The sequence below is a fragment of the Plecotus auritus genome (assembly GCF_963455305.1).
Source record: "Plecotus auritus genome assembly, chromosome: 9".
Taxonomy (NCBI): Eukaryota; Metazoa; Chordata; class Mammalia; order Chiroptera; family Vespertilionidae; genus Plecotus; species Plecotus auritus.
The window spans coordinates 125,078,247-125,096,605 of record NC_137783.1 but is presented as its reverse complement, the minus strand read 5'-3'; the positions used below and the strand labels follow the sequence as shown (position 1 = coordinate 125,096,605).

At 42.5% G+C, this 18,359-nt stretch overlaps 1 protein-coding gene across 1 annotated transcript; it reads left to right on the top strand.

The window, feature by feature from the left end:
* Positions 1–16,576: 16,576 nt before the first annotated feature.
* LOC308234313 (mas-related G-protein coupled receptor member X2-like) lies at positions 16,577–17,569 on the top strand (the record flags this gene model as incomplete). Its single annotated transcript, XM_080641862.1, has 1 exon — positions 16,577–17,569. Exon 1 carries the CDS (start codon positions 16,598–16,600, stop codon positions 17,567–17,569), a length of 972 nt encoding a protein of 323 aa, XP_080497988.1. The 5' UTR covers positions 16,577–16,597.
* Positions 17,570–18,359: the final 790 nt, after the last annotated feature.

Genomic DNA, 18,359 nt, shown 5'->3' with positions numbered 1-18,359 from the left:
TGAAGAGTCTCTGTCCTGATCAGTCTGAAGTAACTTTGAGACTCACTACTGCCCTGCCAGGCTTGGAAAGTATCTAGTCTTCTCTGAGCCTCAGCCCCGAAATGCTTCAGTGATTCCCCAATCTCTTCAAATAGGTTGTTTTAACCAGGCTGTTCTAGTTTTTCTCAGAGAAAGCATTAGTCTGAAAGTTATACCTCTCCATTGTCCCTGACATTACCAATAAATTTCTCATGTGATCTGAATTTCTTTATTGAATGCTTTTTCTTTACAATCTTCATTGCAACAGAAAGAATCTCTGTCCAAATCAGACAAATCCAGGTCTGACGTCCTGATTCTGCAGCTCACCTCTCCAAGCCTCAGTTAATTCATTGTAAAATGCGGTGAAGTCATCTACTCATAGGATCATAGTGGGGAATAAATAAGAAAATGGATGAAAAGGACTCAGCCAGGTGCCAAATATGACTAAATATTTCATAAACATCAGCTGTTAATATACATGAAGCCTCTAATATATTATTGGCTTGGAGACTATATTTAATAAGAAAAAAAAAGAATCCCTGTCCAAATCCATAAATTGTTGTTCAGAATATTTTCTACATGATTGGGTAGAAAAAGAAGATTTCTTATTTTTCTCTCTACTATATGCACTTTAGATTTATCTTTAGTGCTGTGATTGGGGGCATTCTATATGGAAAAAGCTTGAATAAATGAGTTGGCATACTTCTAATCACATTGGGTTCTCTGCGTTTAGGGAAAAGATCCTTAGAGAGAGTCTCTACCTGCATAAGCACAGTCCAGGAAATTGGGCTTGTGAAAGTCCTCCAGTGGCATTTGTCTACAGCATGGTGACAAGTTGGCTTTGACTTGTACTAAAGAAAACCATGGCCTTTACCTTTGAGAAATGATGAATGGTTATAGCTCTCACCTCGACCAATGTAGAGTCTAGCACTATGTCCCACCAATTCCAATGTGGCCATTGTAACCTCAGGGTCAATTTTAAAATAGAAATTATCTTGGAAAACAATTATTAGTAGCATGCAGATACTAGTTTTGGAATACTTTGTAAGCCTCGAGATTTTGTACAGATTATTCTGGCTGTGAATCGTAGTCAGTTTCATGGTCAGTCCTCATGAGTTGAAAACATCTGATCCTGCCCTAGTCAAGTCATTGTATGGGTAGACACTTAGGTTCCGTACAGAATTCTGGACTATTCTCTGACACTGGTTATTCATTACTCAGAGAACTCAGGCAGACATGGAGGGTCCCCTATGACGATGTCTGAACAGACAGGGTTGTCTGTTCTTCACAGACAGTGAGGCTGCCACATATATTTACACTCAGAGAGAGGAATTCACAAATGAATGCTGAGTCCTCTGGAGACACTACAGGTAGCTGTGAAAATGATACTAACTACAGTTTTCAGTTTTTCGAACCAAATATATTCCTCAGACCTAGGTCGCCCGACGCTTGATCCAATGCTCTTTCCAGTTCATCACTTTACTGATTCTGTGTCCTATGTGCATCCCCTTCATTTCCACATGTTGTACTAGGCTTGGCTGTAGGTAAGGGGTTCCTCAGCTGGATGACAGGATGGTGGAAGAAGGTAGGAAGATAGTGCATGTAGTCTGTGCACAGGGCTGAGTGCTTTCATGTGATACCACCAACTTACACTGAGGGTGCTTATGAGATTCAGCCCTGTGAGTCTTATGATTCTTTCAGATGTACAGCTTTGAGAAACCCTGTAGGAAAATTTGAACTTTTTTTTTAACCAAAAAAATTACTGGGTTTCACATGGGCAACTGGTTATTTTTATGTCAGGGGCATTCCTCTTCATGTTGGCTGCAAGAAAACATAGAACCTCTGGATGCTCAAGCCCAGCCATTGCAGCCACAATGAACACACGTGGCCCCAACCTTCCTCTATGGAACACTTACAACATTGTCCCAGAATGTCTGGTTTCTATGTCTCCCTCTTCCACCACATTGTGAGGTCTTGAAGGACACATAGCATGCCTTTGAAACCCAGTTATGGTCTTGGCCTGCAATTTAGAAGAGGCTAAGCAAGAATTTTTCTCAAGCAGCTCCTGCCAGATAATCATGATGTTTTCTTGAAAAGATTGGCTTAAAAAAAAGGAAAAAGAAAAGACTGGCTCTGTCACAGGTCTCACTGAAGCTCCTGCAGGCATCTACCACTCAAGGTAACAGAAAGTGTTCTCTGGAATCGGTCAATAGGAGGAAGGCGCTTACCTTTCATTGTGGTCTCATCGCAGCCTCCAGGGAGAAGAATGGAGGGGAGGAAAGAGTCTGCTCATGAGCTGCCTCCTTTCCAAAGCCAGTGATGGCTTTTCCTGTGACTTCATCTTGGGTGGGTCATGCAGGACATCCAGGAATTTCCTTCAGGAAGAGAGGAAGGATACGAAAGTCCCTAATGGCACTTTTTGGGAGCTGTCACCCACAACTATTTATTTATGCATTACTTCAACAAGCATCATTAAAACATATGTGACCAACCATTGTATTTCTATGTAGAGCAAAAACCCTTTCTAAAATATTTTCTCAGTAGACTGTAACCAACCCTTTCCATTCCATCTAGAAAAGGTACTGATTTACATCCAATAAATGCTGAGCTCTCAAGGTTATTCACTGATTCCCTAATGCACATGGACCTCAGAGCCCTGAGTTATCTGCTTCACAAGAAGCAATTGGGTCTGTTTCCAATACTGCTTATGCCATTGGGCTTATCCATGTACTTACCTCATTTGTCAAAATACAATGTAAATCAATAAAAAATGATTATGAAGGGAGAATTATAATTCCAATTAAAAATAATATGAGTGTTCAATTAAGAGAAGTCTCAGAAATATTGTTATTGAAATGGGCATAAATCTCACAACTATTCTAGATAGAAAACATTTAGCAGTATTGAGAAATATCCTCATGCAGAATGAAATACATATGACTTTATGATCTCCACTTACTACATATAAACTGCAAATCATAGGCAAGGCTTGATGGATGTGCTTTCTGCAAGCAAGACAGAGTACTATTCTATTTGCTGATCCACACTGCAAGGAAATTCCTTCCCTCTCTTTCATTTTTGGTGAATGAATTCAAGGTAATAGTGTAATATGTATATTACATATATATCCTTCTTCATAATTGCTCTTTAACAGATCTTTACAGTGAACCTGTCCACATGTAGTCTTGAATATACCAAACATGCATTTTATAGCAAATTCACTCAGTCATTCTCCTGTTATTTCTATAAATAATAACTGAGCATCTGCTATGCTCCAGCCCTTGTGCCAGACCCTAGAGTTTCAAAGACATCATCCCCTCAGGCTGTTGAAGGAACCAGTCTAGTGCAGCGCAGACTGCCGTACAATATGGTACATGCCATCATAGAGTTATGTTTAGGGGGCAGAGGAGAAGTCATCTAAAAATTCTAAGTTGTCTTGCTTCCATCATGAAGAGCCCAATAGCCAGCCCAGCAGACGCATAACAGTATAGATTCAGGTGGCTCCTCCTGATGGACAACATCCTCAGCAAAAGCTTTACCATTTATGAAATAGCTAGAGTCATTACGCCAAATCTGCTAACAGCCCCCAGTCTACACTCTGACATCCACCAATACACAATTCATGAAGACATATTTCAAGGAGAGTGCCTGCAGGTGCTTAGGTCACAGGCCTTGCTCCACTACCTATTCCCGAACCCGTTGGTCCAGCAGAGGAAGCCCTGTCTCCACCCAGCCCACTTGGCAACCAGAGATCCTGGAATATGCAGAAATGCAGAACCTTTGTGTGCTAGATGTGGAACACTGGACCTGGAGTTTAGGAACCTAGATTTTCATGATGACTCCCTGAGAAACTTGGGTCACAAGCCCAGTCTAGGCAATCCAAGCAAATAGTGAGATTATGAGGTTGCCTCAGTCTGAATCACATGCCATTTGTGCTCAGGTATCAGTTTTCAAATAAGAAGGTAGGCTTTGACTTTACCAGAGATAACTTCTGTTGCAAGTCAGGCTGGAAGTAAATGACATAGAGACTAAAACAAAACAAAAACATATCGGTTTGGAACAGTAGATGGAGTGTTGGCCCACAGGCTGAAGGGTCCTGGGTTTGATTCTGGTCAAGGGCATATACCTTGACTTCAGGTTATGAACTGGGTTAGGGTGCCTGCGGACATCGATGTGTCTCTCTCTCTTTTTCTCCCCCTCCTTTCCACTGTATATAAAAATCAATGGAAAAATATCCTCAGGTGAGAATTAAAAATACAGTAGGTCCTCAGATTACTTTGGAGATTAGTTCCTACTGCGTGACGTAACGCAATTTTCCCTGTAAGTCGGAACCCACCTACAATAGCACCTATGTCACTCACATGGAGCACGTACATGCAGTAATGAAGTGAAAGAGTAATAAAATTTTAAAAGAAAGATAACAATTCCTGTCCTTTACTTGTGGTAAATAAATAATAAAAAACATAAAGCACATGTGTATGTACAAATGTCGAAATGATGGAACTATTTTTATTTTATAAATAAATGGAAGATGACGACGTAACCACAAAACGAGGTATGTCGAGTCCGACGTACCCCAAGGACTGTTTGTAAATAAATAAAAATAAAAACCATTAAACTTTCAATTTAAAAAAGCCCTAGCCTGTTTGGCTCAGTGGCACTCCACTTTTCCAGTGCTGCTGGCCCTCACTGGGCAATGCCTCCTCCCAGGCTCTAAGCAGGCCAAATGTTCTTGTCCCCAGGGCTGCCAGACTCAGCCACAGAGGCACAGGTTTTCCAGCCCACAGCTTTGCCCCCTTGACTCAGGTCATTGCAGGGCAGGGGAGAATCAGTCATTCCACAGGGTATGGAAGGCAGGCCTCCACTGCTCTCCAGGTGGACAGGACCTCCTTCCCAGGCCACACTGTCCAGTCTCCATCTGGCTCTCCTTCAAGCATTCCTCTAGACAGGACACCCCTCAGGACCACCGGTCAGAGTGCCTGTCTGACAGCTCCACAGGCCCTGAGCTGCCCTGCATGGCTCCCACCCACAGACTCTCATGAAAGGAACTCCTGAAGAATGTGCTTTGAGGAATGGAAGACATGAGATGTGAAATGCGAAGGTGAGCAAAAACATTGGATATTATGGGAATACATTTGAACAAACACTATTGAAAACAATACCTGTTCAATGTCTTTGGGGAGAAACAGAGTCAAAATTCAGTCCTGGAGTTCAGTAGGTTGGGAGGATGGAAACAGAGGTTGAGTATCCTAAGGTCTTGGTGTTTGGTATTCATGAGGAGGACAGACTTCTGGGGTGAGCTGTATGGTTTGTCCACTGCACCTAACAAAGGCAGAGGAGGGAAAGGGCCTGACATACAATCCACTGATTAACCCTTGTGTCCAGGTGTAGTGCTCTGACTACTGGGAAGGAAGGGGCACATTTTTCTTCACACAAAAGCAAGGTCAGGGCTGCTCAGCTCAGAAAGAAGACCTTCTCCTAATCTGCATTAATGTGCTAGAAGTGGACACTTTTACAAGGTACAACTACTCATTTCTTTAGATTTTACACAAATGTGTTAAGTAGCTAAGGCAATTGACTGGAAAATAGACAGAGAGTGTAAAACTTCCATATAAAGTGAGGAGAAAATAAACATGCTCTGTAAAGCCCCCGATGGACTGGACAGTACAGAACTTCCTATGCTGCTCCCACTCCTTTATGAAATCTTCCAAAAATAGGAAGATCAGAGACCTGTTTCTAGTGAGATGAAGGTTTTCATGCCTGCTGACTAAACTGGCAGGGTGTGGCAGCATCTCCTACCAGTGTGGGTCTGTGTAAGGAGCTTCATGTGAGCAGCTTCCCTTTTCAAGCAGAGTATTGCTTGGACAGGCCAATCCCATAAGAATACCACTTTCGGGGGAGGAAAAATGGCGGCGGAATAGAGAGACGTGTTCTGAGCCTTGTCCCGGAGTAGAAAAGAAAGAACAGCTGAGGGTCGCACAAGGAGTGTTTGTTGGCAAGTTAAGGGACAGCTAAACTTGAGAAGAAGGTGGGGGACTGCTAGACGGGGTTCCCTTGACCTGACTGCCCTACTGCGGCTGGGTCCCCTCCCGGAGCTGCGGGCTTGGACGCGGAATCTGCGCCATCTGGAACCGGAAAGTGGAGCTTATCGGAAGCCTGAGAATCCACAACTGTGGCACCCACGGAACAGCTGCGAGCCCCAGAACACCGGTCCCCAACTGGCGCAAACACACAGATTCAGAGGAGATTGACACTCCACCACGGAAAGGTCAGATTTCGCCTGGGATAAGGTGAGGTCTCTGGTCCCGGCAGGAGAGAGGAACGTGCGTTTTGTGGGAGCTGGAGGACAAGGGAAGTCTGAGCCTAGAAAAATCCATGGCTGTTGGGGCTGGCGTAATCCGTGAATGTGGAAGAAGGTCCTCAGAGCTGCTAACAGAAGGGATCTCTAAAAAGCAACTCATTTTGATCTGACTTGCAGGGACAGCCTAAGAATTTCAAAGGTGTGCCGGGTGCTGAGACTTAACACGCAGACCTATTGTTCGCACATTGGGCTTTTTCCTCTTGAAATTCTTGCTTCTGATTACTAAGCCCAATACATAGGATCATCCAGTTGGGGACACCCTGGGAGACTGCAGGGGAAAGTTGTTTTTCTGGAACCTGGGGATTGGAGCGGGGAGTGACCATCGGAGAGCCAGCTCTGAGGCAGCCCACTCCCACAAACCGGTAGTGAGTGCCACAGGGAAAGAAGGCTCTAACACTCCCTAGAGAGGCCATAGATAGACCCGGAAGTCAATCCAGAAACACTGCCACCAGGGGCTGAATCACAAATTGACTCTTGTGTAATCAAAAATAAAGGAATACGAGAAATTGAGACACACCGCCTGCTTAAAATCAGGACTGGCTTACAACACTGAAGAGTAGTGGAACGCAGGGAACTGCAATACTGTCTGGACTGAGAAACAGGCGTGCCAAACAGAACAACAGAGGAAGTGAATGACCTTCACTACTCCACATTTTATTTTTATTTTTTATTTTTTTATTTTCATTTTTTGCATCTTTTACTCAAGAAACTATTTTTTTCTTTTTTCCTCACTTGATTTTACTTTTTTAACTATTACATTTTTATTTTCAATCTGTATTATTACTACTGCTATTTTATCTTTTTTTTTTAAAGTGTCATTTTATTTTCTCTTCATTTTACTTTGGGATTAGTGTTCTACATTCTATATTCATCTTTCCTTTAGCATCGTTTTACTTTATCTCAACTCTACCTTTATGCCATCACACTCTTCCTAACCTTCCCCTTTTCGGTGTCCTGTTTATCTTACCCCTTTCCTGCTTTAGATTTCCCCTATTCTTTCTGTTTACCCCTTGTTAAAATTTCACCCTACTTACATATCTAATCTCCAATCCCCTGCTCCACGTCCATACACACTTCTCTCTTTGCTGTCTTAACTATCCAAAAAATTGTTTTTCTCTCTGTCCTTTTGTTGTTGTTTGCTTGAATGTTGATTATATCGAATTTTTATGCTTTTTTGTGAGATTATTTTGCTTATTCTTCTTTTGTTTGTTTATTTTTTTGTTTGTTTTGTGCTTCTGTTTTCCCTTGCCTCACTCAATATTAGTTGGTGTTGTAGTTTGTATTAAACCCCAGGTACTTGTTGCTGGCATTTGCTGGGATTAGTGACTGTTCTATTGGAGTTTTCTCCCCATATATATAGTTTGTTCCCCTTTCTCTCTTAGTCTCTTTCTTATCTCTCTTACCTTTTTTTTCCTTTTCCCAGTTTCATTTTGACACTCCTTTTTTTTCTCTTTCTTTCTATTTCCTCTTCTTCTTTCTATCCTATCCCCTAATTTGCCTTTCTCTGGTGGTCACCTTTATTGGAGGTTATTAATATCGTGAATACATTTCTGTTCAGTGCCTTGTGTGTTGTACCTGGTAGTGCTGTATTTTGTGCCTTTAAATCAACGCAGGAGAGAGAGAACTACATAACCAGACATCCAGAGAAGAGAGACCATGGGAAGACAAAGAAACAGCCCGCATATGAAATAAAAGCAGGCATTACCAGAAAAGGAAGTAAACGAAATGGAGGCAAGCAACCTTCCAGAACAAGAATTCAGAGAAATGGTCATAAGGTGGCTGAAAAGAATGGAAGACAAATTCGACAATATGAGCAAGAACCAAGAGGAAATGAAGAAGAACCAAGAAGAAATGAAAAATGACATCGCTGCTGTAAAGAACTCAATAGAAAGCATCAAGAGTAGACTAGAAGAAGCAGAGGACCACATCAGTGAGCTAGAAGACAAGATGGGAAAAAATACCCAAGTAGAGCAGCTTCTAGAAAAAAAAAATTAAAAGGCAGGAGGAGAGCCTAAGGGAACTTTGGGACAACATGAAGCAAAAAAAGATCCCATAATTGGGGTTCCAGAAAGAAAGGAAGCTGAGCAAGGAATAGAAAACCTGTTTGAAGAAATAATGACAGAAAACTTCCCTGATATAGGGAAGAAAAAACCCACACAAATCCAAGAAGCTCACAGAGTCCCAAGCAAAATGAACCCCAAAAGACCGACGGCAAGGCACATTATAATTAAATTGGCAAACACCAATGACAAAGTAAGAATCTTAAAAGCAGCTGGAGAGAGACAGAAAGTTACATACAAAGGAACCCCCATCAGACTAGCAACTGATTTCTCAACAGAAACTCATCAGGCCAGAAGGGAATGGAATGAAATACACAAAGTCATGCAAAGGAAGGGTCTGAATCCAGGAATACTGTACCCAGCAAGGCTATCAATCAAAATTGAAGGTGAAATCAGGAGCTTCACAGACAAAAAGGACTAAGGGAATTTATTACCAACAAATCAGCAATGCAAGAAATGCTAAAGGGTCTGCTGTAAAAAAAAAAAAAAAAGAAAGAAAGAAAGAAAGAAATAGGAAGCAAAGAAGGAACACAGGGGTAAAGAATAAAAATGGCGACAAATAAGTACCTATCAATAATTACTTTAAATGTAAATAAATTAAATGCCCCAATCAAAACATAGTGTAACGGATTGGATAAGAAAACAAGACCCATATATCTGCTGTCTACAAGAAACCCACCTCAAAAAAAAAGACGCACACAGACTGAACGTGAAGGAATGGAAGAAGGTTTTCCAGGCAAATGGAACTAAAAATAAAGCTGGGGTAGCAATACTTATATCTGACAAATTAGATCTCAAAGTGAAGGACATAACAAGAGATAAGGAAGGTCACTTCATAATACTAAAGGGAGCAATCCAACAAGAAGAAATAACTCTGGTAAACATATATGCACCCAATACAGGAGCACCCAAATACATAAAAAAACTCCTGGAGGATATCAAGGGAGAGATTGACAGCAATACAATCATAGTAGGAGACTTTAATACCCCACTATCACCATTGGACAAATCCTCTAAACAAAACATCAGCAAAGAAACATCAATCCTAAATGACTCACTAGACCAGATGGAATTAATTGACAGCTTCAGAACATTTCACCCCAAAGCCACAGAATATACATTCTTCTCAAGTGCACATGGGTCATTTTCAAAGATAGACCATATGTTGGGACATAGGCAAAGTCTCTTCAAATTCAAGAAGATAGAAATCATATCAAGCATCTTCTCAGACCACAGTGGCATAAAACTGGAAATCAACTACAATAAAAACAATCCAAAAAAATCAAACACATGGAGACTAAACAGCATGCTATTAAACAATGACTGCGTTACCAGAGAGATCAAGGAAGAAATGAAAAACATCATGGCAACAAACGACAATGAAAACACAACAATCCAAAATCTATGGGACACAGCAAAAGCAGCCTTGAGAGGGAAGTTCATAGCTCTACAAGCCTACTGCAAAAAACAAGAAACAATGGTAATAAATTACCTAACCCAACAACTCAAAGAGTTAGAAAAAGAGCAACAAGAAAATCCCAGTGTAAGCAGAAGGAAGGAAATAATAAAGATCAGAGTGGAGATAAACGACATAGAGACCAAAGAAACAATACAAAAGATCAACAAAACCAAGAGCTGGTTCTTTGAAAGGATAAACAAGATTGATGAACCTCTAGCAAGGCCTACCAAGAAGCAAACAGAGAGTACCCAAATAAACAAAATCAGAAATGAAAGAGGTGAAATAACAACAGATCTCGCCGAAATACAAAGGATTGTTAAAAAATGCTATTCCAACAAAGTGGACAACCTGGAGGAAATGGACATATTCCTAGAAAAATATAACCTTCCAAAACTCAATCAGGAAGAATCTAAACATCTCAATAGTCCAATAACTATGGAAGAAATTGAAGCAGTCATAAAAAGCTTCTGGGAAACTAACGCCTGCGGTCAGATGGCTTTACAGGGGAGTTTTACCAAACATTCAAGGAAGAACTGAAACCTATCCTCCTCAGACTATTCCAAAAAATTCAAGAGGAAGGAACACTTCCAAGCTCATTCTATGAAGCCAACATCACCCTAATACTAAAACCAGGTAAAGACAACACAATGAAAGAGAATTACAGGCCAATATCCCTCATGAACATAGTTGCAAAAATTCTCAACAAAATTCTAGCAAATCGGATCCAGCACTACATCAGAAAGATCATACACCATGACCAAGTAGGATTTATCCCAGGGATGCAAGGATGGTACAATATCCGCAAATCAATAAACGTGCTACATCACATAAACAAATTGAGAGATAAAAATCACATCGTCATGTCAATTGATGCAGAAAAAGCATTTGACAAAATCCAACACCCTTTCTGGATAAAAACTCTCAACAAGGTGGGAATAGAAGGATCGTACCTCAACATAATAAAAGCTATATATGATAAACCCACAGCTAACATCATACTCAATGGACAAAAACTAAAACCATTTCCCCTAAGAACAGGAACAAGACAGGGATGCCCACTCTCACCACTCCTGTTCAACATAGTACTGGAAGTATTAGCCATTGCAATTATCAAGAAAAAGAAATAAAAGGCATCTAAATTGGAAAAAAAAGAAGTAAAGCTGTCCTTATTTGCAGATGACATGATATTGTACATAAAAAACCCGAAAGACTCCATCAAAAAACTAACAGACTTAATAAATGAATTCGGCAATGTAGCAGGATGCAAAATTAATGCCAAGAAATCTATGGCATTTCTATACACCAACAGTGAACTTACAGAAAGGGAGACTAAAAAAGCAATCCCATTTTCCATCGCACCAAAAAAATTAAGATACTTAGGAATAAACCTAACCAAGGAGGTAAAAGACCTATATGTGGAAAACTACAGGACACTGAAAAAAGAGATAGAGGAAGGCGTACACAAATGGAAGAACATACCATGTTCATGGACTGGTAGAATCAACATCATTAAAATGTCCATACTACCCAAAGCAATCTATAGATTCAATGCACTCCCCATTAAAATACCAACGGCATATTTCACAGACCTAGAAAGAACTCACCAAAAATTCATCTGGAATAAAAAAAGACCCCGAATAGCCACAGCAATCCTGAGAAAGAAGAATAAAGTAGGAGGGATCTCAATACCAGATTTCAAGCTGTATTACAAAGCCACTGTCCTCAAAACAGCCTGGTACTGGCACAAGAACAGACATATAGATCAATGGAACACAATAGAGAATCCAGATATCGACCCAAACCAATATGCGCAATTAATATTTGACAAAGGAGGCATGAGCATACAATGGAGTCAGGACAGTCTCTTCAATAAATGGTGTTGGGAAAATTGGACAGATACATGCAAAAAAATGAAACTAGATCACCAACTTACACCATACACAAAAATAAACTCAAAATGGATACAGGACTTAATCATAAGACGGGAAACCATAAAAATACTAGAGGAATCCACAGGCAGAAAAATCTCAGACATATGCCAAAAGAACTTCTTCACTGATACTGCCCCTAGGGCAATGGAAGCCAAAGAGAAAATAAACAAATGGGACTACATCAAAATAAAAAGCTTTTTCACAGCAAAAGAGACCATCAACAAAACAACAAGAAACCCCACTGTATGGGACAACATATTTGCAAATGTTATCACTGATAAAGGTTTAATCTCCAACATCTACAGGCAGCTTATACAACTTAATAAAAGGAAGATAAATGATCCAATAAAAAATGGGCAACGGACCTAAATAGAATCTTTTCGAAAGAAGACAGAAGGAAGGCCAAGAGACACATGAAAACATGCTCAAAGTCACTAATTATCCGAGAGATGCAAATCCAAACGACAATGCGATACCATCTCACACCTCTCAGAATGGCTATCATCAACAAATCAACAAACGACAAGTGTTGGCAAGGATGTGGAGAAAAAGGAACCCGCGTGCACTGCTGGTGAGAATGCAGACTGGTGCAGCCACTGTGGAGAACAGTATGGAGTATCCTCAAAAAACTGAAAATGGAACTCCCATTTGACCCACTAATCCCACTCCTAGGAATATATCCTAAGAAACTAGAAACACCAGTCAGAACGAATATATGCACCCCTATGTTCATAGCAGCACAATTTGCAATAGCTAAGATTTGGAAACAGCCTAGGTGCCCATCAGCAGATGACTGGATCAGAAAACTATGGTACATCTACACAATGGAATACTATGCTGCCATAAAAAAGAAGGAATTATTACCATTTGTAGGCACCTGGATGGAATTAGAGAGCATTATGCTGATTGAAATAAACCAATCAATGAAAGAAAAATACCACATGATCTCACTCATTTGGGGATAATGATAAACAGTATAAACTGATGAACAAAAAGATAGATACAGAGGCAGTAAAGCATCAAACAGACTGTCAAATTACAGCGGGAAGGGTAGGGAGAGGTGGGGGAAATGAGAGATCAACTGAAAGACTTGTATGCATGCATATAAGAGTAACCAACGGATGCAAAACATTGGGGGGTGAGGGCATGTATGGGAGTGGGGTGGGGGGGGCAATGGTAAGATATGTATACATATAATACCTTAATAAAAAAAAATTTTTTTTAAAAAGAATACCACTTTTCTCACGGCCTGAAACACATGGTATTGGGCTAACAGATATATGATCATCTGAGGGTGAAAATATCTCAGTGGAGATTCTTTTTTTCTCTATGTGTGTGTACTTTTGGAATATGATTTTGCCAGGCTTTATTGAGATAAATTTTCATATAACATTATATTAGTTTCAAGTGTACAACAAAATGATTCAATATTTGTGTATGTTGTAAAATAATCATTGCAATATGTCTAGTTAACATCCATCACCACACATAGACACTTTTTTTTCTCTTGTGATAAGAACTGTTAAGATTTACTTACTTGGCCACTTCCCAATATACGAAACAGTATTATAAACTAATAGAGGCTGGGTGCACGAAATTTGTTTAGGGGAGGGGGGGCAGGGGTGTCCCTCAGCCCAGCCTGCACCCTCTTCATTCTGGGACCCCTCGGGGGATGTCTGAATGCTGGATTAGACGCTAGCCCTGTGGGATCCCTCTCACAATCCAGGACTGCTGGCTCCCAACCGCTCATCTGCCTGCCTGCCTAATTGCCCCTAAGCACTTCTGCCTGCCAGCCTGATCACCTACTGGCCACTCCCCTGTCAAACTGATCGAGGCCTAACTGCTACCCTGCCAGCCTGATCGCCCCCAACTGCCCTACCTGCAAGCCCGATTGCCCCTAACTGCCCTTTCCTCCCAGCCTGGTCACCTTAACTGCCCTCCTCTGAAGCCTGGTCACCCCTAACTGTCCTCCCCTACAGGCCCGGTCCTCCCCAACTGCCCTCCCCTGCTGGCCCGGTCACCCCTAACTGCCCTCCCTTGCCAGCCTGCTCACCCACAACAGCTCTCCCCTGCCAGCCTGGTCCCCCCAACTACGATCCCCTGCAGTCCTGGTCCCCACCAACTGCCTTCCCATACAGGCCTGGTCCCCCCCAACGGCCCTCCCCTACAGGCCTAGTCCCTCCCAACTGCCATTCCCTGTCAGCCTGGTCACCCCTAACTGCTCTCTCCTGTTGGCCTGGTCGCACCCAACTGCCCTCCCCTGCAGGCCTGAGTCCCCCCTAACTGCCCTCCCCTGCTGGCCAGATTGCCCACAACTGCCCTCTCCTGCTAGCCATCTTGTGATGGCCATCCTGTGTCCAAATGGGGACAGCCATCTTGACCACATGGGAGCAGCCATCTTGTGTATTGGAGTGATGGTCAATTTGCATATACCTCTTTATATAGGATACTCTTATGTCCTCTAAAATAAACTAATGTGCATACATTACTCCTGGGAGTAAATGGAAACAAATTAGACGAACGAGGCCATGCAAAGCCCTGAATGCCAAGTAAACTCTTCTTTAGCTATGGAAGCTCACATTGCCTGTTGGGTGGGCTTCCTGCACACAGCCACAGTGGGCAGTGACAGGCTCCAGTTCAAACATTACTCACAGGAGGAAGACCAGATAGGGTAAGATGGAGAGAGGAAGAGATAAGTCATTGGACTCAGGGCAAATGAGGAGCATCTCATGAGGCCCTTCTCTCACATCTTCAGAATCTCATTTGCCAGTGCTCCTTGGGAAGGAAGTCACAGGGGCCACCCACCATCTTGATAAGCCTCTCTTGGACATCAGGTTCCACTCCTGCTCCTGCAGACACCTCCTTTCCAGGGGTAGGAGAGCATTCTCTGGTGTTCAGCACTGCCTGGAAAGCTCCTGTTCTTCTACTCACCACCTTCAACCAGAAGATGGTACTCAGGTAAGAGTCGGCTCAGAATTATCTTCTCTCAAAAACAGTTTTCTTTTCTCCCTCTTAGTCCGCACGGTCACGAGTGCATCTTGGGGTGGAGCGTGCAAGGAGCCATGGGCACCCATGAAGGAGAGTCCAGAGACATAAGGCTCCCTCAGGGAAGCTTTGGGTGCTGGTAGCTTAGGCTATAAAGGACCCAGGTCCTTTCTCCTTCACAGACATTGTTTATAAACATGAATTGATGTTAGTAACCTCAGATTTCACACATTACCTTGCTGTTCTATGAGTTTGTTTGTTATATGTAGGTATCTTTCGTGTCCCAGCCAAAAACACAAGGCACAAATAAATAGAGCAATGGAAAAGAATTGAATAAAAAGACTGTGCAGGAAGGGTGAGCAGGATAAGACACCTAAACATTAGTCATAATAGGGAGCTATTGCCATTGGGCATCCTGAAGTGTAAAGGGAAAGTTAAGTTGCCAGAACACAGGGAAGGCTATGGCTGTACCGGTGGTCGTCACTATGACCAAAAAAAAGGCCTCAGACAGGGCCTCTCTCCTTAGGTAGAGTAACACCACCATGGCAAACTCACAGCCTGACAGCAGAGAGGCAGGGAGTTGAACCTCAATCACCCTCCTTCTGCCCTCCAATCAGCTGTCAGTGTCACCTTTCCTGAGAGCAACAGGGAGCCAGAGGGAAAGGGAGCCCAGTGGTGAGGCAAAGAGATGTGTCCTCCCGGATGCAGCGGTGGGTAGTGAAGATGGAAATGAAATTTGTCGTCAAATGAAGATAATCCATTTTTCTTATAGACTCTTCCTAGTTGTTTTTCCTGGGACTTTTTCTCTCTCACTGTGATTAGATCAACTTGTTATTACATCTCATTTATTTGATCTGTTAGCACCCCCTACTGGGTGTCACGTCTTAGAAATAATATCTCTCATCATAAATGCCTTGAGGATAGAATGTACGTTGTTTTAAAAGGGGGTTGTATACAAATATTTTTAAGAATTTCAATTGATGATTTTGATAGCCCTGGAAGGAAATGCAAGAGAGGTTACTAGAAATTGACTGGTGATTTCAAGGCATCAGACACCTGTGCTCTTTCAAATCACTGCTCCCCATCCCCACAGAGGTGACTTCATTCTCATGCAGGACTTCCAGACTCATCAGCATTCCATCCAGAGGGGAAGAGGGGAAGGAAAAGCACAACCTAAAATTGGTTACATCACTTGTGCTCACCTCCCATTGGCTACCACCTGGTTACATGCTGCCATCAAATGGTAATAGAAACTGGGACACACTAGGACATTTCTAATGCAAGAGCTTTCGGTGTCCTCACTCTGTCCTAACAAGGGGACTCATTCCCTTCATGAGCCTAAATCATAACCTCCTTTCTCCCTGTGAGTAGATCACTCTCAGTCACTGACATTGCCCTGGGGCTTCTGACAGCCTGCTATCACACAAAGCCACTCTCCCAGAGCACAAGTACTGGGGATCTCAGAACCCTGTTGTCATCCACACGACCTGTGCAGACTCTTCTCCTCCAGCCTCCGGGGCACATGTCATGAGCTGGATGGTGAGTGGAGAGGTTGGACATAGAGGGTCTGTGTTGCAGTAGAAAGAGCCCAGGCTCTAAGATTCAAAGAGAACTGGGTTTAAATTCAGGCTACAGGACTCCACGACTCTGTGGTTCAGGAAGAATCTTAATCTCTGGAAGCCTCAAATCGCCACAGACAGGGTGGCCATGAGGGTCAGTGGTCATAGAGCAGGTGCTCAAGTCTTGTTTTGTTTCCAGGCCCACAACTGCAGCGTTTCTGAGCATGGATATGACTGTCACAGCCTGGGAGACCGAGCTCACAGCAACCAATGGAAGTGATCAACTTTATTCAGAGAACATAATCCTGGTAGAATTTACAGCCCTTGTGACCCTGGTAGGGCTAGCAGGGAACGCGGTTGTGCTCTGGCTCCTGGGCTTCCGCATTCGCAGGAATGCCTTCTCTGTCTACATCCTCAACCTGGCGGGGGCCGACTTCCTCTTCCTCTGCAGCCAGATTATATATTTTTTAGATGCAATTTTCTACTTAGGTTTTGTCCCCAATGAAGTCTACATATTTTTCACTGCTGTGGACGTGTTTGCCTACATCTCAGGCCTGAGCTTTCTCAGTGCCATCAGCACAGAGCGCTGCCTGTCTGTCCTGTGGCCCATCTGGTACCGCTGCCTCCGTCCCAGGCACCTGTCAGCTGTCACATGTGCCCTGCTGTGGTCCCTGTCCCTACTGCTGAGCATCCTGGATAAAAATATCTGTTTCCTTCTGTTGGATTTTTTAAGCCTTTCCATGTGTCGGGTATTTGATTTCATCACCTTGACATGGCTGATTTTGTTATTTGTGCTTCTCTCTGGGTCCAGCCTGGCCCTGATGACCAGATTGCTGTGTGGGCCCCACCAGGTGCCACTATCCAGGCTCTACGTGACCGTCGTGCTCTCGGTGCTGGTCTTCCTCCTCTGCGGCCTTCCCTTTGGCATCCACTGGTTCCTCTTATTCTGGTTTCCAAGTGACTATAATGCCCTCCATTATTCCATGAAGGTAATACTTCTGTCCTGTATCAACAGCTGTGCCAACCCCATCATTTACTTCTTTGTTGGCTCCTTCAGGCAGCAATGGCGGAAGCAGAAACACACCCTGAGGCTGGTTCTCCAGAGGGCTCTGCAGGACACTCCTGAGGTGAATGAACCTGGAGAAAGCCTTCCTGGGGAAACCCTGGAAATGTCAGGAAGCAGTCTGAGGCAGTGATGAGAGCCTCTGTCCTGATCAGTCAGAAGTAACTTTGAGACTCACTGCTGCCCTGTCAGGCTTGGAAAGTATCTAGTCTTCTCTCAGCCTCAACCCCAAAATGCTTCAGTGATGCCCCAGTATCTTCAAATAGGTTGTTTTTAACATGGCTGCTCTAGTTTTTCTCAGAGAAAGTATTAGTTCAAATGTTATACCTCTCCATTGTCCTTGACATTACCAATAAATTTCTCATGTCCTCTGACTTTCTTTACTGAATGCTTTTTATTTACAATCTTCATTGCAACAGAAAGAATCTCTGTCCAAATCAGACAAATCCAGGTCGAAGTCCTGGTTCTACAGCTCTCCTCTCCAAGCCTCAGTTAATTCATCTGCAAAATGTACTTGAAATCATCTGCTCATAGGATCATAGTGGGAAATAAATAAGAAAATTGATGAAAAGGACTCAGCCAGGTGCCAAATATGACTAAATATTTCATAAACATCATCTGTTAATATTCGTGAAGGCCCTAATATATTATTGTCTTAGAGACAATATATAATAAGTTAAAAAAAAAAAGAATCCTTGTCCAAATACATAAACTAATGTTCTGAATTTTTCTACCTGATAGGGTAGAAAAAGAAGATTTCTTATTTTGCTCTCAGACTATATGCCCTTTAGATTCATGTTTAGTGCTGTGATTGGGGGCATTCTATATGGAAAAAGCTTGAATAAATGAGTTGGCATACTTCTAATCTCATTGGGTTCTCTAGGTTTAGGGAAAATATCCTTAGAGAGAGTCTCTACCTGCAT